Genomic DNA, 20,078 nt, shown 5'->3' with positions numbered 1-20,078 from the left:
GGACCTTGGGGAACGATGAATATGTTCTGTATGTTGAGTGTGGTGGTGTTTGCACAGATGTATACATTTATCAAAACTCAAGTTGTAGGATTAAAATGAGTGCATCTTTTTTTATGACCACATTGACTTCACAATATCAAGATGTTTGTGCAACTGACAATGAGTGATTTGCTCTGCTAGAGCACAGGGTGGAAATATGGGCATCCTCTCTGCCTAGGACATTGTTTCACTTTGTTCTGGCTTTTGAGTTTTAATTTGTTTCGCCAATGTGTTTCTACATTCTCTTTCCTATGCGCAGTTTGCCGCACTATCTGCAGAGAAAGAAAAAAGTAACACATGAATTGAGTAAATTATTGTTTTATTTTACTTTTCATTATCATCTTTCAAAATATTAGAACTAGAGGGACCCAAAAATCACTAATTCATAGTCTTTACTGACGAGACTGTTACTTTCATTGGTGCATAAAACCACGTCATTAATTTACTTTCAGAAGAAATCAACCGCATTTTATTACTAAGCCTTGATTTAAGTCACTTTATACATGACACAGACAAAAGGACATTTCCCTTTTAAGGAAAATTATAAACACACACACCCAGCGCAGTCACTAACTCATGCGCTTTGGTGGTGAGATTGGAATGCAAGCCAGGAAAGCAAATCGCTGTAAAGAACGGGCTGTTCCCACAGTCCTATTAATCCTCCAACACCGATCTCCCGCCAAGCCAGCGGCCGGCCTAAGGAGAGAAGAATCTGCCGAAGAAGATGATGCTGTCGGACCCATTGTGCCTGATGAAGAACAGGAAGGGGTGGTCGCAGTGAAAAGTTTCATGGCCTGGCACTGATGTGACCCCGAAACCCGCCCCGGTGGCCGCTGCAGCCTCGGTACCTTCCTCCGTCACCGCCACAAAGGACCTGTGCAGGAACTTCTGGGCGTGCAGCCCTGAGTGCGGGGACATGCCCGAGTAGTCAGCCCCCCGCTCGCTGAAGGCGCCCCCCAAGCCCAGGGCGGCCAGCGCCGCCTCCAGGTCGTAGCTGTCCTCCACTTCAAAGCGGGGCAGGCGCAAGTCCACAGGCCTGTCCTCCAGCTGCCCCGGGCTAGTCCACTCTACTAACTCCTCGGGACTTATTTTATTTATCATCTATTAAGGAAAGGGGGGGGCAAGATTATCAATAAAAGTTTGAAACAGTTTAACACTGATCTGTATCCTTCAGAAATCATTAATTTTAGTAACAACAGTAGAAATTTCACTAGACCGTTGTCTTTATATAGCAGGCACTTGTCTTATATTTTCTCTATTTAAATTCTCTGTGCCTATGTGAAAAGTCAATAGCATTTAGTGAATTTTTAAAGATAAGAAATTTCTTATTCCATCGATCTACTGCATATTATTTCACATCTTACTATTCCCCTAATGTCTTTGCATATTATATATTTTTTATAGATAACAAAATATATGTTTATGTAAATTATATAAGCAAATTATAATTAATATATTATATTATTGTAAATAATGTAATGTTTATTATAATATGTAGTACATATTAATACATTTACATATAAATTATGCATTTACATAGTTGCAATCACAGAGAATGTCTGGTTTATTTTTTATAATGTAAACTTCTTTACACTACTGCATATCTCTCCTAAATATCTTTAATCTGAGAGATATTTTCACCAAATTGATAAATTTTCCCCAACATTCACCCATTCATTCACTTTACAAGTATCTATGTATCATGCATTGTAATAGATAATAGATTATGTTGATACAAAACATAATTATGATGATGAATTTCAAACTAGGTATCCTAGTGTATTTAATGCAGAAATTTTTAATTGACTCAAAAAAGGCAATTTTTTCTCCTGAATTATTTCCTTGGGATAATTTCCACAACTGGGGTGTTTGCGTCAGAGCAGGAATACTCTCAAAGCCCTTAAACATACTCCTATGTCGCTGTCCCACAGTGTTGTCCAATGTGTAACGAATTAGCCATGTTTCACAGCAACGGGACAACATCCAGTATTATAATATTATATGTGATAGGTGCTATATTGTTATAATACTGATGCTGTTCTGTGCATGTTATAGAGATAGAGACAGAGACACAGAGATAGAGACAGAGACACAGTCAAAGAGAGAGAGAGACAGAGAGATAGAGACAGAAACAGAGACACAGACAGAGATAGAGACAGAGACACAGTCAAAGAGAGAGAGAGAGACAGAAACAGAGACAGAGACAAAGAGAGAGAGACACAGAGATAAAAATAGAGACAGAGATAGAGACAGAGCGAGAGATAGAGTATGGCCTCTAATCGTTACAATAACACTACACATTAAAAACCATGAAGCCCATTTTATAGACGGAAAAATATTGAGTTTCAAGGAAGTTAAATAGCTTGAAAGGACACAACGCTGCTAAAGAGGAATCAGGGTCTGAAGCAAGGCCTTCCTGGCTTCAAAAGCACAGTGCACCGGCCACGCCAATACGTTAGCGGCAAAGTGGCAGGAAAACCTGCAGCCGCCGGCGCCCAGCACAGCCCCTCCTGCAGGCTCACCCGGCACTAGCTCGGGCGCAGGGCCCCCGGACGCCGACGCGAACACGGGCACTGCGAGGCCTTACCTCCTCCAGGCCGTCGACGTCGTCGGGCAGCAGCAGGAACATGCTCAGGTCGCCGTTCTTGTAGGGAATGCCCAGCAGTTTGGCCTGCAGGTCCTCCAGGAGGGCGAAGCTGCAGGAGCGGCGCTGCGCCATCATCATCACAGGCTTGCTCGTGCCCTGCGACACGCCCGGGCACCCGCGTCAGGGCAGGGCCGCCGGGCCAGCCCCCGGCCGCCGAACCCGCAGGTGCTGCCCCCACGCCCTGACGGAAACGCATCGGGGTTCACATCCCGTGAGCACGTCACTCCTGTAAAGCACCGCACCTTATCCAGCCAGAACGCCTCCTCCTTGGTGTGCTCTTTCTTGAACGCCCTGTCCCACTGCCCTTTAAAGGACACCACGTTCACCAGCACCAGCTTCGTGGAGCTGCTTAGAGTGGCATCTGGAAACAGGTCCTTGATTTTTTCTGCAAACGACAGCAACAGAATTGGCCCATCTTCAATATGTTAAGTGATATGCGTGGCAGACACCAGGCAGGGGGACTCGATGGGTCCTTAGCCTGGGCCAGGCCGGCACCTGCGAGCCCTGCGCAACAGGCTCACTGCCACCGCCTGTTCATCCCAGGGGACTGAGGTGTGAGGGGTGAAGAGCTCAGGCTCTGCCATCTGATTGCCTCTGTGAGCACCCAGTTTGGCCTCTTATCAACTGAGGAATCTCTCTCTGCCTCAGTTTCCACATCTGTAAAGCAGGAATGAAACCTGCCTCATAGGGCTGCTGACAGGAGTGATTTAATACATGGACAGCACTTAGATCCCTACCCGGCTCACAATAGGCACTCAGGAAATGTTAGCTATTATTATTTTTACCCACTTGATGTGGTTACCACCTGAGATTGAGAGATTTCTTATTTTATTGGAAAAGGAGCTGACATTCTTGTCTCTGGGTTCAGCCCACCTCAAACTCAATTCTAAAGAGTATTATCTTCGACCAACCTTTTGGTAGACCCTTTATTTTCCTACTTTAAAACCTTTTCATAGACCCTTTATTTTCCTACCTTTAAAACCTTTTATTTCCTTTGGGTTAACTATGAAGAAAAATGCATTCTGAAATGACAGATGTCTCCCTGATAACTGGAATAAAAAATGTGATCTGGAGCTCTAACGCTAAAGTATCAGCTATCCCCCGCCCCCGGGTATTTGCATATCACCTCTCCTCTCGGGAAGTTCTTGAGTGTTTGGCTCCCGCTAGGTGGGTAATGGGGAGGAGAGGGTGAAGTGAGGACTTTGTCACGTTCCCTGCTGTGGATGGGGCTGAAAGTTGTTATCACCCCCAAGTGATGCTCAAGTGGAGAGCAGGCCCAGGTAGCCCCAGCTGTAGGTAGCAAAAGTGGGTCTTGATGAGAGAGTTGACTGTTTCTCATTTGATAAAGAGAAAGGAAACCCTCTCTGACATTTCCACTTAAAGACCCAGACTCAGACAGAAAGGCTCTGATATAAAGGAAAGGATGTGAACCCGAGCAGACATGAGCCCAGTTTCAGGGCCCTCAAAGTTATTGTGGGGCACAACCATGTGCAAATAATTCTCCACTAAGTGTTTCCATGGAGTTGGCTCCTATGACCCCCTCTCTGGTTCTCCTTGACCCTCTCTACCATTTGCAGGGCCTCTTCCCTCCCCTCATGCCCAGGCCTGCCCTTCTGACCCCGTAAAACCCATACCAAGTCCCCTCTCAAAGCTTGTCCACCCTGGCCCCCCACGCAGTGCCAAGCACAGGGCTTCACTCACAGAGGGCACTCAAGGAGCTTTTTTATGATGAACGACCCATCCATACTCTACCATGTGTTTGGCTTTCAACCCAGGAATTAATCTTCTTTCGACTTTCATCTGCTGCATTTATAAAATCAACAGGTTCCAGAGATGCATTGTAATATTTCTCAACATAATCTAAGTATTTCTTTAGGAGAAACAGGGAAGGAATAAAAAGAGGTTGAAATTCAATGTATCCATTGCCAACATCTCCAAATGAGTTTAGCTGTATATCAAGATCCTTAACAATGTAAGCAGGGATTTTGAGGACCTGGGCAAATCACTTTGAATACTTCCGTGCATATTTTTATGCAGGTGCAATAGGGTTAAAGCAAAAATCAGATTTAAACTGCCAAGTTTAAAAAGGAGTTCTCGAAGGGCCTGGATGTCTGAAAAACAGGCATGGGGGACAGCAAGTGATCTGGGCCAACCCAGGCAGTCAATGTAGGCAGCATGCCACCAGGACCTACAGTCCCAACAGGGCCACTGGCCATTCACGAGCATGACTCACAGAGGTGGTGGACACAGCAATACTTACTTGAAGGAAAAGGTATGTCTTCTCTCCAAATAGCCTGTTGGCTATTTTCAGCTCATAATAATTATTGAGTTTGCTTAGTTCACTCAAAAGCATTTGGAATTGGTGGTGTATCTCTTCTGTCTTCTCAGTCTTCAAAATCAAAACAAAAACTCAATGAGTTATCTTAGCAAAAGCAAGCCTAGGTTCTTCCCCAGGAGGACATGGCTGCTGGGCCTTTCCCTCAGCTTGGCAGCCTTGAGGATGGCCCATGAGTGTGGTATATTCCCTGGATGTCAGGTGGCTTTTACACAAATCATCTGATAAGGTAAGTCACAACTGATCTCAGCTCCACAAAGAAGCCTGCTCCTTGGCCCAATACCACAGATCTTGCTTTTCTGGCTCGGGCTGCATTTTTCATCTCAAATGTAATTGCCCACCAAGTGTTTCATGTGCTTGCTTTTAGCTCCTCGCAATACTAAGTAACTGAGGAAAGTAGATGATTCTTCAGGTGACTCTTATCCACTTTAAATTTGGACATATCTGTTCTATACAGTGGATAAGAAAAGAGACTTTTGGTGGTATAAGTAGCCATTTGTCAGAGCTACACACTGGGCTGAAGTGAGACTTTTTTCCTTATGTCTAGGAGGGGAAAATATCTTATGTCTAGATATTTTTTGTAGAATCCATCAGTTTTCTGATTGAGGGCTGAGGAGTGAGTGCTCCATGGCAGGGCACTCTGACACAGCTCATGTCCTTAAAACAGAGAGCAAGACCACTCCCCTGCTTGTTAAGTGATGTCTGGCTACTTCCATCTGTGCTGGATGCGAGGGAGAGACATTTTAATTTTGAACTGAAAACCTTACCCTTAATTGATGGCACTAACAGAAAGGCCTTCTTCCTCTAGACTATAAAACCCATGAGTCTTTTGTTTGTTTCATCTTTTTATTTCACTAATGGCTACTCAATGGCCAAAGTAGTAGCTGGCACATAAAAAACATTCAGTTGATTCTGTGCATAACCAATAAACATTTGAAGACATTCAAATGGAAAGTGTAAAAGTGTGCTACTCAAGCAAAATATCTGAGGTTGAATTTGACCTTTGGCTCCCTCCTTGTTACTATGAGCCTTTAAATGTCCAGTGATCATTCATGACTGAGGTTGACTGACATGTGACATGAGCAGATCAAGGTATTGAAGCCTATGGGGAAAATGGATTGCTATAAAGAGAAGGGTGTAATCGGAGTATTTCTCCAGTGGGCCGGTTGTGACTAAGTTGACCTGAAAATGGAGAAAGGGAGTAAAAGCCTACAGTCAAACAGGTTTGAGGTCTGAAATCATACTACCTCTGTGGACTGGGAAACCACAAACTAAGAAATTAACTTAAAGTGGCACTAGGTTGGTAACATTCCAAGATCTTATTCCAGAAAAAAATTATCTATATTAGAAAGGTAACTGCATCTCAGGTTTCACAGGACTACCATAGATTACCAACCAAATATTAGTTCATATTCCAAAACTACAAATCATGAGAAAATAAGTCTCACATCAAGAATCAGATGAAAAAAATTGCAAAGAGCCATATTAGGCCCTCAGGACTTTAGATGTTGATATTATCAGATATCACACTTAAAAAGTGGCATATTGAGAAAAGATATTGAAAATATCTTTGAGAAAGAGGAGACAGTTATCAAGTTCCAAGTTGGTTTTATAATCAACTAGAATCTCTATATGTTCAATAAACATTGAAATTTAAAAGCTCAATAGATGAGTTAAACAGCCAGTTAGGCACTGCTAAATTAGTAGACTAGATAGAGCTGAATAATTGTCTCAGAATGCAGCTCACAGACAAAAAGTGATGAAATATGTATGACAGGTGAAGAAATCTAGAAGATAGAATAAGAATTCTAGCATTCTTCCGAAAGGCAAGAAAGAATGGAGAACATGCATTATTTAAAAAATTAATTGGCTAATTTTCCAGAATTATGGAAAGTATGAATTTTCAAAGCCCATCTGGTGTGGCTCAGTGGTTGAGTGTCTAGCTAGGATCTAGGAGGTAATGGTTCAATTCCTGGTCAGGGCACATGCTGAGTTTCAGGCTTGATCCCCAGTAGGGGGTGTGCAGGAAGCAGCTGATCAATGACTGTCTCTCATCATTGATGTTTCTCTTTCTCTCTCCCTCTCCCTTCCTCTCTCTGAAATCAGTAAAAACATATTTTTTAAAATTACGAATTTTCATATTCAGAAATCACAGTAGATCTGTCTTAGTAAATAAAGAAATCCACATCTAGACATACTATAGTAAAATTCAGAAACAACAAAAACAGACAGCAAAACTTAAATGCAGCCAGAGAGATCACCTACTAAAGACTGACAAATAAACCAACTTCTTAACAACAACATTGGACATGGAGAGTAGAATGCTATCTTCAAAAAGCTGGAGAAAATCTCAACCTAGAATGCAACATACAATTCAATATTCATTCGAGAACAAACAAAGCCCAGTGCAACCTGACAGCATCTACCATGAGCTAATCTTTACTAAAGAGGCTTCCCAGGAGTGATGTCATCAAGATGAGCAAATAAGAAGCGCCAGACTAGAGATACTGACTTAACAACAATACAAGAAACAAATACATTTGTAAGATATCCGGAAATGAGTTAAGAGGTTTTTGTATCCCATTGAGCATGAAACCAATTGACCTGAATCCTGGCCAAAAAAATTCACGGCATTTATTCACCAGAATCCCTACACACACATAAACACACACACACACACACACACACCATGATATGATTAGGGGAAAACTCCCAACTCCCAAATTATCCCCGGGGAGAGAAACAGAAGAGTGCAATGTACATCCAACCTTCTGACTTTCCCAGAAGCTGCCTGAGGGCTTGGTTCCTGTCTGGCCTGAACCTAAGTGCCCATAGGAACAGGGCACCAAGAGAGCCCCTGAGAACAAAGGCAATTAACATTCATGAATCTGCAGTACCACAGGCAGACACCAGGGGTCCTCCTGAGTAGAAATCTGCAAACTTCTTCAATCAGGAGGTTACCCGCATTTACCCAAAGGGAATTCATCCCCAGAAAAGGCTTAGCGGTCTCCAGGATCTCTAGTCAGCAGGAATTTTTTTGTTTGTTTTTTTAAATCCTTACTCGAGGATATTTTTTCCATTGTTTTTCAGAGAGAGTGGGGGGGGAGAGAGAGAGAAACATCGATGTGAGAGAGACACATCGATTGGTTGCCTCCCGCATGTACCCCAACAGAGGCCAGGGATGGAGCCTACAACTCAGGTAAGTGCCGTTGGCTGGAATTGAACCCAGGATCCTTCAGTCCGGATGCTCTAACCACTGAGTCAAACTGGCTAGGGCTCTAGTCAGCCTGATTTTTAAAAGATATTCTTGTGTGGCTGAGTTTCCAATTGCCAGATCCCAACAGAAGGCAACAAGCATGCAAAGAAAGGAGGAAATGTGACTCAATGAAAGGAACAAATTAAATCAACAACCTAACTTTACATCTCAAGGGACAAGGGAAAGAACAAACTAACCCAAAAGTTAAGGTTACATTTAAAGCAGAAATATGTGGGACCAGGAGTGGCTCAGTGGTTGAGCATGGGCCTAGGATCCAGGAGATTGCTGTTGGATTCCCGGTCAGGGCACATGCCCGGGTTGCGGGCTCCATCCCCAGTTGGGGGCGTGCAGGAGGCAGCCGATCAATGACTCTCTCATCATTGATGTTTCTATCTCTCTCTCCCTCTCCCTTCCTCTCTCTGAAATCAATAAAGATATATTTTTTAAAATAATAATAAAGCAGAAATAAACAAAATAGACAGTAAAAAAGACAAAAACAAGAGTTGTGGGGTTTTTTTTTAAAGAAGATCAACAAAATTGGCAAATCCTTAACTAACTAAGAAAAAATAGAATAATAACAAAAATTAGAAATGTCTGGAAATAAAAAGGACTATTAGGGGCTGCTATGAACAAGTATATATGTGAAAGTAATGAATAACCTAGAATAAGCAGATAAATTCCTAGGAATATACAACCACCCAAGACTGAATGATGAAGAAATAAAAATGTGAACAGACATAAATAGTAAGAAGACCATAATCAAAGACCTCTAATAAAGACAGATAGTTTCATTGGAGAATTCTGTCAAATATTTTAGGAAGAATTAATACCAATCCTTTGTAAAGTCTTCCAAAGACTTGAAGAAGAGGGATCATTGTCAAACTCATTCTATGTGGCTAGAACTACCCTGACACCAAAACCAAAGACATCAGAGATGAAAACTATGTACCAATAACCCTGATGAGTATTGATTCAAAAAACCTCAACAGAATACTAGCAAACCAAATTCAACAGCACATTAAAAGGATTATACACCACAACCAAGTAGGATTTATACCTGGAATGCAAGGACGATTTGACCTAATAATTCAGTCAATGTAATACAGCACATTCATACCGAAAAACGAAACCCACATGATTGTCTCAATTAATGTAGAAAAAGCATTTGACAAAATTCAGCACCCTTTTATGATTAAAAAAACACACCCAAAAGACTAGAAATACAAGAAATCAACCTCAAAGTAATAAAAGCCATTTGTGCAAAATCCACAGATATTATCACACTCAGTGGTGAAATGAAAGCTTTTCTTCCAAAATCAGGTAAAGACGTCCACTCTCACTACTGCTGCTTAACATATTCAACATAGTACTGCACATCCTACCCACAGAAACTAGAGAAGAAAATTAAAAAGGGGAATGCAAATTGAAAGTAAAAGAAGTAAAATAACGTCTGTTCGCAGATGACATGATCTTATATGCAGAAAGCCTTAAAGAGTCCACAAAACGAGTGACAGCTAATAAATTAAGTCAGCAAGTTTAGATACAAATCTACATTCAAAAATCAGTTACATCTCTATACACTAACAAGGACCAATCCAAAAAGTAGTAATCCCATTGACTTAGTACAAATAACCGCATTTACTATAGTACCAAAAAGAATGAAATACGTATGTATAACTTAACTAAGGAGGTAAAGGACTTGTATACTGAAAACTACAAAAATTTGCTTTAAAAAAGTTAAAGGAGATACAAATAAGTGGAAAGACATCCCATGCTAGTGATTGGAGAATGCAATATCATTAAATATCTGTATTACCCAAAGTGATGTATAAATTAGGTGCAATCCTGATTGAAATCCCAGTGGCATTTTTTAAAGAAATAGGGGAAAAATCCTAAAATTCATACAGAATCTCAAGGGACCCTGAGTAGCCAGAGCAATCTGGAAAATAAAGAACAAAGTTGGAGACCTCAGACTTCCTGATTTCAAAACATACTACAAAGCATCAGTAAGTAAAATGCCGTGGTACTGGCATAAAGAAAGATATAGGTACCGATGGAAATAATAGATAGTTCAGAAAGAAATCGTTGCTTAAATGGCCAAATAATCTTCCACAAGGGTGCCAAGACTACACAATGAGAAAAGGACAGTCTATTAAACAAAAGTGCTGGGGAAACTGAATATCCGCATGAAGAAGAATGAAGTTTGACACCTTACCTTAAACCACATACCAAAAAAAAAAACCCAAACTCAAAATAGGTTAAAGACCTGCAATAAGACCTACAAATATAGAACCACTAGAAGACATAAGGGGAAAACTTTAGGACACTGGATTTGGTAACGATTTCTTGAGAATGACATCAAAAGCACAGGCAACGAGGCAAAAATAGACAAATGGAATTACATCAAACTAAAAAACTTCTGATCATCAGACAATCAACCAAGTGAAAAGACAGCCTGCACAAAGGGAGGAAATACTTGCAAATGATATATTTAATAAGGGTTAATATTTGGAATATACAAGGAGCTTCGACAACTCAACAACACCACCACCACCAAAAATAAACCAATGACAAATATGGGCGAAGAACTTGCATGGGCAATTCTCCAAAGAAAGCATACCAGTGGCCAACAGCATCTGAAAAGATGCCCAACATCGCTAATCATAAGGAGAGTGCCAATATCAAAACCGCAATGAGATATCGTCTCACACCCATTAGGAAGGCCACTATAAAAAGAACAGGAAAGAGCAAGTGTTAGTGAAGATGTAGAGAAGCCAGAACCCCTGTGCATTGTTGGTGCAAATCTAAAATAGTGTAGCTGTTACGGAAAATAGTATGGAGGTTTCTCAAAATTTAACAATAGAATTAACATATGATCTAGCAATCACACTCCTGGGAATGTATCCAAAAGAATTCAAAGCAAGATCTCAAGGGATATTTGCACATCCATGTTAACTGCAGTTCTTCATTCACGACACCCAAACACTAGAAGCAACCTAAGTCTCCATCAACAGACGAATGGATAAAGAATGCGTAGTCTATAAATACAAAGGAATATTATGCAGCCTTTAAAGAGAAGGAAATGCTGTTGCATGTGTCAACACGGATGAATCTCAAAGACATTATGGTGAGTAAAATAAACCAGTCACACACAAGCACACAAAAAAACAGATACTGTATGCGCATATGAAGTATCTAAAGTAGTCACAATTATAGAAACAGAAATTATCAATCAATCAATCACCAGGCCCAGGAAGTTTTAAATCCAAATTCTGAACAGAATACTAGGTGTGTTTCTAAATTTATAAAAACTCTTCCAGAGAATAAAAAAAAAGAGGAAACATTCCCCATCTTAGGAGTCTAGTGAGACTTTGATATCAAAACTAGAAAAGGACAAGACAAAGAAAAATAGTACAGATCGATTATGTTTATAACATAAATTTTTTAAAAACGCTTAAAATATAACCAAATCCAATTCAATAATGTATAATTTTAAAAATCATGATCAAGTTGATTATCCCACAGATGAAAAAATGACAACATTAGAAATTCTATTAATGGGATTCACTCTTTAACAGAGAAAATAAATCATTGATCACCAATAGATACAGAAAAATATATACTTATTTATATGTGTATGGAAGGATAGATGGATGAAAATGTATTGCTGGGGATTGTAAGGCCGGTGGGATCTCAGGTCTGACTTTCTTCTTACAACCATATGAAATGGGCCTGTATACACTGCTGAGAGCAACAGATGTTGGAATCAGCCCTTTTGCAAACATTAGGTAATATTTAATAAAGTGGAACCTGCATACACCCTACCTCCCAGATATATGCTATAGACCAGCGCTGTCTCATAGAAATAAAATGCGAGCCACAAATGTGAGCCACATACTATGTTAAAATTTCTAGTATCTCTGCTCTATTTTTCCTCATTCCCACAAAGGTTCTATTTGGGAGGGTAAGTGCTCTCAAACCACTGTGCACCTTGACTGAGTGGACAGCGGAGCAGCTACCTGCCCCAACTCTCATACAGAGCCTGGGAGGAAGCCTGACTCTCCACGTAGGCACTGGAGGAACCCAGACGACCTGGCCGTGTGGGATGTGAAATGAACAGCCCGTATGACTGGGTGACTTGACCCCTATTTTTAAGAGGGTCTGGGACTGAGCTATAACTGTCAGGGCAGATGTTACCTTCCTGAGAGCTCTAACCATCTCCAAATGTCAACCCCAACCTTCGGACTTAACCTCTCTCCCATGTTTGCATACTCTGTCCTTTGCACGAGGCATATACAACCCTAGAGCTGGAAGAGACCCCAGGAAGTCATTAATCCTGTGCGAATATTTTTTTTTAAATAAAACATCAGAGCAGGAATAGGGGAAACAGGGAACTTAAAATAAAAATACAGTGTAGAGCCCGGCCAGGCGTGGCTCAGCAGTTGAGCATCGACCTAGGATCCAGGTGATTGGGGTTCGATTCCCGGTCAGGGCACATGCCCAGGTTGCGGGCTAAGCAGCCGATCAATGACTCTCTCATCATTGATGTTTCTGTCTCTCTCTCTCCCTCTCTTTTCTTCTCTCTGAAATCAATAAAGACATATTAAAAAAAAAAATACAGTGTAGTAACAATATCACCTATACCACCATGCCACCACTGGGCAAGTCACCAGTGTGTTCCAGGCACTCTACTGGGCACTCTACAAGGCCCAAAGAAGATGAATAATTTGCCTAAAGCAGCACAGCTGTTAACTGACTGGGTCAGGATTTGAACCCATGTCTGTTTACCTCCAAACCCATCCACTCTGCTGTAGGGACTCCTCAGTCTGCTGGCCTTTACCAGTATCTATCATAGTGGTTAGTGTGCATTCAAGATAAGGTCTCCTCTTAACACTAAGGGTTTGTTATAATTGTATAACCCTAGTGACACTGTTTCACTGCTGTGATTATTACTGCTTAAAATAGAAAGTGTGAGGTAGTCCCTCTTCCACACATTTCCCCAGTGAGGCCACATCTGCAAAGCCACCTTAGTGACGTGGTAAGGCAGGTCTCCCACCTCTTTTTCCTCGGCTTTCGGTCTTGAGTTTTCTGTGTCTTTTTCAGAGAAGAGCACCTGAAAGGGACAGAAAATACGGTGGTCAGAGCAGGGAAAACCTCCCACAGAATCAGTCAGGGGATCGTGGGCATTTGTTAAAGTCTCCTCAGGGGCACACAGATAACATTGGTCTCCTTGCAAAATCATGAACAGTCTGATTGTCTTCAGAGGAGCCTGCAAATGCTTCGCCCGTGCATGTCTTCATCTTTGATGTGTCCTTTATAGCCTAGTGGGGGTTATGCAACTTCTCCTGATAGGTCTTTAATTATCAGGTTAATGGTTTTGGACGGGGCCTCACCCAGCCCTCACCCGGAGGAATTCTGAGTGCCAGGGAGCAGATGGCCTGGGGAATCTGGAGAGGGAAGAGGGCTTTACTGATAGACCTAAAGCCGCTTCATGTCTTCACACGCTTTCTTTGTTTCCTGGCCCATGGGTCAAGAGGAGCATGTTTTCCAGGTAATTCTAGAGGGCTCATCCCCAAAAAAGGCTGCTCGAGAAGGAGTGGCAACCCCCCACCTACCTTCTGCAGCTGGGCAGCGGTGGCCCCTCGGGCCCCCAGGAGGAGCATGCCGATGGCAGTCGAGATGCTCGCGGGGGAAAAGAAGACGTTGCCACTGTTTCTTTTACTCAGCTCTTTGAAAAGATCAAACCCAAACTGAGTGGTCGCTGCTCCAAGCGACTCCATGAAGATTCTAGAGAGATCTAGAACAGCAACAGCAATCAAAACCAATACAAATTAATACTGAGTGTGAACTGTAATTGAAAAATATTATTTCTCAAAAAAAAAAAGAAACAACAAACCAAATGAGCACTTTTCACTTGGAATTGCTTTGGGTCATGGGAACCCTCCCTGCTTCTCTCTCTTGCATTGATCCATAAAAGAGGGTTTATGGACTATTTCAATAAACAAATTAAAGTCAGACACAGAGACAAGCCTGGACTTGAGCTGCAGAATTCTCAGGAGGCGTTTCAGGCTCACCTCCTCTGACAACGATAATGGCCACCAACGCCTTTGGAGGTGATGGGTATGTTTATGGCCTTGATCACGGTGATCAAGTTGTGTACCTTAAATATGTAAGCTTTGTGCATATCAATTATACCTCAATAAAGTATTTTCTTAAACTTAAAAAGAAAGAAAGAGGGATTTCCCCCCTCTGGGTGGAAGGTCCCTGCTGCGTGCTCTTCGCCCCTTCGCTCGGCCTTCTCTTCAGCAGAGACGCGCACCAGCCGGGCACCGCCCGGTGCTTCTCGGTTCTCGGTTCCCCAGGGAGCAAGGTGACCGCCTGGCACTTGACTCTCCCTTGCTCTCTGTCAGGACCTGCCTGCCCGCCGCCTCCTCCCTGAGGTAAGCTCCCAGGCAGGCCCAGTCCTTGCCCTCCTTGCCCGGCTTGTCCAAATGAGGGACCCATGGCCAGGCCGGGGGAGGCGGGGGAGCCCCATGCCGCCGATCCAAGCATTGTTCCCCCAGCCAGCCTTAGAAATAATCAAGCCAAGAGTCATCCTTCTCTGATACTTTCTCAATTGATTCAAAATCCTGTGCAGAGGCGATAGGGTAAATTAACTCTCTTAAACCCCAGTCCCTAGCTGCATGAAAACTTGACTCTGGGCTCAATTTTTCCTCCACAATAATGACATATAGATTATTAACTGAGAGTGAAAGGCTTTCCTTTTTATAATTTTCTATAGAGTTTTGAGTTTGTACAGTGAGTTCATATTACTTTTGTTATCTCATCAAAAAAAATTTAAGAACAATTAATATTTACCCAAAATAAACAAAATACATTTTATATTTTCTTCACCTCCAGCTAGCTGTGTTATAATTAGTTAATAAAGGCTTTAAGAAAAAAAAAAAATCCTAAAACAAGAATGAGATTAGGCAGAATAAAATTTTTTGACAGCCTACATACTTAGGGGAGCGGGGTGTCTTTGCCATCAAGGGCCCACCGCTGCCTGCTAGGGCATCCAACATCTGCTGTGGAGATTTCCATTTCACCCCAGGTTGCCTTGCAGGTTAACCCAGAAATACAATGAATTAACTTGCTGTGAAACAACACGAAGAAGATACAGTCTCATGGCTATGTAGACACTGAATTAAATCAGATCACCCCAAGGAAAGTTATGCACAATAAAAGGTCTTCTTTCAAATCAACAAACATTCTCAAAACACAAAGAGTCTTCAGTTGGAACTGAAGAAAGAACTTACCTGGCTTCTGGAGAGACAGAGGTGGCTGAGCATGGACCCGGGAAGCACGTGTAACATGAGTAATTGAGATCTTTAATTTATATCTCTCTCTCTGCCTCTCCCTAGTCATTACCATTTTTGCATTTCCAGTGAAACAACCTTTGGTTTCTCAATGATGATGTCCTTCATAAAATTAGCATGCAAGATTTATGACAAAATTGAGGTTGAATTTCCTATTTCTTTCCTTCATGGCCATGCAGTTATGCACTTGAAGTTGTGGGAAATGCACTGTCAACTGTAGCTCAAATACAATACACTTTAGACATAGAGGAGGAGGGTTGCAATTTCTCACTTCTCTGAAATCCCTCAGAAATCCTTTTAGGGTGTCCAAGTACAAAGAGATCTAAATTAACAAGAAAACAAAATAAAACTAAAAGCAGGAGCTCAACTGAGGACCAAGGGCAGCATTAGAACAGTCAAGTTAAATGAATCATGACCCAAGCAAGGGGAGACCTTAAGAGGGCCTTCAACCCTAATGATATTGGGGATCCTCTGAGAAGAATTGGTTCTCCACATTGGGTGCACATTAAAATCTGCCAGGGAACTTTAAAAAAAAAAAGTCTATGCCCAAGCCCACGTAACTGAGTCAGCATTGCTGGGGTGGGAACCAAGCACCAGAATTTTTATCACCCCAGGTGACTTAATGTGCAGCTGAGGTTGGGAACCACTGGTTTGTAGCCACAGGAAGCTCTGAATCAATGCATACTTCATTTACCACAGATGTACAGAGCTATGTCCTAACAAGCCCCATCTCTATAATTAAGTTAACTTTGGGGTTGCATTATGTGGGGGATGCCAAACGCAAAGAAGAAAATGAAAGAAACTGCCTCGCTAGAAAAGTAGTGAGAAAAAGTCATGAGAAAAGTTTAGGCAGGCAGCTAAACACACACACATACACACACCAGCTCTTGTTCTCAAGCATCCTGTTCATTAATTATGATCTCTCCTTTTAATTCATTCGATAAACATTTATTGAGATTCTACTATGTATCTCATTGGGCTAAGCGTCAATAATTCGTAAATATCCAACAAGCTTGTTGATGTCAGGAGAACAATACTACTGAAAAAAACCTCAACAGGAAGTTCCACCTCCAAATTCCAGTTTTTCCTGCCAACCCTGGGGCACCCCTGCCGGCTCTACTAGTTCATTAAAGGAAGCAGCGCTTGGACTCAGGGCGTGGAGATCCCTCACATTAGCCAGCAGCAAACCCTAGAAGGACATCTACATCCATCCCTCCGTGCGAGTGTCTGCTAGGGAAGCAGCTCAGCTCTGATGCAGTTTCCAAGGGCTGCCTGATGTCTGTGCCAATCTCAATGCTCACAGTTTGCTTTCTAAAAAAATATTTTGATTACAGCTCTTTAAGCAAACTCAAAGCAGTATGTCATTAACTTTGTTTCTAACTGTCTCTGAGAAATATGTAAACTGAGGAAGTTTGGAAGGAATCAGCACTTAGTTGTGGAGTTAACCCTGGATGCCAATGAAATGAAAAAACAAACAAAACCTCATAGATACAGATTGCCAAAGGGAGGGTGACAGGGGGGAGGGTAGTAAAGGGGTCAAACATATGGTGACAGAAGATTTGACTTTGGGTGGTAAGCACACAATGCAATATACAGATGATGTATCGTAGAATTGTGCTCTTGAAACCTATATCATTTTATTTATCCATGTCATCCCAGTAAATAAATTTTAAAAAGGAAGTAAGTATGACATGGAATCCTTGAGTTGGCAATAATGCTCTATGTTTTAATCAGTTTGTCTTCTAATTTCTTTCTCTGGGACCCTAGATTCCAGTTCCATTGCCCAGCTATTTTCATTGCCCTCCGCTTCTCCTGAAGCATTTCTCTACCACCAGACTTTCACAGGGATGCCTGGCTTTCCCCTGAGACCACCACACCCCACAAAGTCTTCAGCGGGGACAGCCACTCAGATCTTGAGATCAGGAAGCAAGGTGCCCATTTGTCACCTCTCTCCCGCTTTTGCTTTTTCCAAGCCATTCTCCCTTCAGTCACTTGCAGTGTCCCTTTTTGGGGTCACAACATCTCGCTGTGCCACACTTTCCCTGACCATAGCTTCCCACCCCAGTGCTTGGCATATAGTCCTCCTGTCGCCCTAACCACTACCACCCTCTGGAGGTCTTCACAGCCCAGGTGTGGGCATCCCTCACTTCCATGACCCTCGCCTCCCGTCTCCTCTAGAAGCCCACATACATGGCCATGCTTTGGGCGCTGCCATCACCAGGGCCTGCTCCTGCCATAAATGACTGGACACCAAAACTTCTCCGTCTGGTTACAGGTGCCCATCCTTGATCTTTAGAAACCTAATTTTCAATATCATCACAACCTCCCATCATTGGACCCCTCCTCCTTTTTCTTTCATCAGTCCCATCCAGTATCAAAACTGTCCCAAAGGTAGATAATATGTTAATAATTAGAAACTATAAAAGTGGTTTCTATGCTTATGAGTGAGGACAGAAAATAATTAAGCCCTGAATCAGAGTACTAATGAGCTTCGCACCCCATTCCAAGTTTGGCACAACCCCTGCGTGTCTGTTACTGATTCTGCCTTGTAACATTTTCGTCTCCAAGCCTGTAACGTTGTAGTGGATGCTGCTGGGGTCCTACCCAGTCTCCCTTAACCAGCCAGTGTTTCTATCACCTGCTTGCTGGCCTGGCTGGTCGTTCACATCTGCCCTTGTGTCTGTCGAATGACTCAACTAAATGGAAACCACCTACCTGGGAATACACAGTACCCCACGCCTGCCAGGGCACACCTCAGGTGTGACTCACTGGCATGAGGATATTAAAGGACAGGACGGTCCCCTTACATCAAAATAGGACTCATTTTGTAAATGCAATTTGTCATCCAGAGCTTTCCCCATAGGATCCGACTGAAGCCAATGTCTTGCTGAGGCCACGTGAGTGTTTAACATGTTTTTCTTACCTTGTCCTGCTTCTCTCAAAGACAAGCCCCTATCACCTCCCCCACCCCCACCCCCCCAATACCTGAACAAGAATCCTTGTCTTTGGCTCTGCTTCTAGGGTAGCTGACCTAAGACAAATGTGCTTTAATGGGGGAGAGAAATTGTCATCTTTACATATTGAGCCAGGAACGTGTTCACCTTACAAGTCCTTCAATAGCATTTACAGATAGAAAGAAATGGAGAAAGAGAGGGACTTCTCTCTGTGCTGAAAAAAAACAAGCACGCCCACTATCACTGCCTCCATTCAGATGGGACCAGAGACAATCAGGCAGTTGATTAATTCATTCATTACTTAATTAGTTAAGAGTTTCAAGATTCAAAATGAAAAAAAAAATCATTCACAAAGGAATTGACACATCCATTATAAGAATTAAAAAGTGAGTTTACCAAGATTGATGAATACAAGGTCAGTATAAAAAAAATCAAATTATTTTTTATATACCAGCAATATACTGTTAGAAAATGGAAATTTTTTTAAATATATGATTTTTAAAAGTACCAAAGAGCATCAAATATTTATTAAAAATGAAAGAGATAGTTTATTTGTGGTTTGGAAGACTCGATATTGTAAAGATGTCAGTTCTCTCAAAGTTGATCTCTACAATCTCAGTGAAATCCCAGGAAGTTTCTTTTTTTTTTAAATCAAAAAATTGGCCAGGGATTCCAAATTTATATGAAATAGCAGAGATCCTAGAATAACCGAAAACACCCTTAAAGATGGAGGAAGAGGGCCTGTCAGATAGTAAGACCTGTCCTTAAATAACTAAGTGCGGTTTGGGCAGGGGAGAGGCCAGAGCGCACACCTGCACGCGCGGGCACGCCGGACTCTTCCGAGAAGTGCGGCTTAAGGGCGGTGGGAAGGGGGTGTTTTCAGTACATTGCGCTGAGTCCTCTGGGTATCCATACAGGTAAAAATAAATCTTCACTACTGCCTCACACCATATACGAAATATCCACTCTAAATGAATTGCAGAGGCAAATGAAACAAGCAAAACTGTTAACATTGATAGTAAATATTACTATTAATTACTATTACTGGCTACATAAACATTAAAAGTTTTCATTAATCAAAAAATATATATTATTAAAGTTGGACATATATATACCCTGTGCCTGCAATTCCACCTCAGGTGTATGCCCACCAGAAATGTGTGCTCCCGGGCACCACGAGACATGCACAGCAGGGGAGCGTGCAAATGGAATGTGTTATAGTCACACCGGGAAATACTACACAGCAATGACAGTGAAGGGGCTAAAGCTTAAACAGGGAGGGGGCTAAAGTTTAAACAACAAAATGGATGCATTTCACAGTGCTGAACAGGAAGGGCCAAATGCACAAGAATATATACTATCTGATTCTATGTATATAAAGTCCAAGAGTAGGCAAAACTAAATTATAATGCTACATATCAACAGACTGTTCTACCTTAAAGAAGATGAAGAATGTAATAAATGGGAAAGAATGCAAAGGGGGATTTGG

The 20,078-nt window shown here is 42.0% G+C and overlaps 1 protein-coding gene across 2 annotated transcripts; it reads right to left on the bottom strand.

The window, feature by feature from the left end:
- Positions 1 to 735: 735 nt before the first annotated feature.
- SERPINB13 (serpin family B member 13) lies at positions 736 to 14,057 on the bottom strand. 2 transcript variants are annotated; one of them, XM_016223501.2, is made up of 7 exons: positions 13,893 to 14,057; positions 13,304 to 13,390; positions 4,947 to 5,075; positions 4,439 to 4,556; positions 2,929 to 3,071; positions 2,627 to 2,782; positions 736 to 1,140 (listed from the first exon to the last, which is right to left on the bottom strand). In XM_016223501.2, exons 1-7 carry the CDS (start codon positions 14,055 to 14,057, stop codon positions 736 to 738), a joined length of 1,203 nt encoding a protein of 400 aa, XP_016078987.2. The 2 variants fall into 2 exon arrangements, with proteins under 2 accessions (XP_016078987.2, XP_087674751.1); XM_087818625.1 differs by having other exon boundaries at positions 13,334 to 13,390.
- Between the last annotated feature and the right edge of the window lie 6,021 nt (positions 14,058 to 20,078).

This window comes from Miniopterus natalensis, chromosome 7 (genome assembly GCF_054644295.1).
Source record: "Miniopterus natalensis isolate mMinNat1 chromosome 7, mMinNat1.hap1, whole genome shotgun sequence".
Lineage (NCBI taxonomy): Eukaryota > Metazoa > Chordata > Mammalia > Chiroptera > Miniopteridae > Miniopterus > Miniopterus natalensis.
The sequence above is the reverse complement of the archived record's forward strand: the minus strand, read 5'-3'. Positions and strand labels throughout refer to the sequence as shown.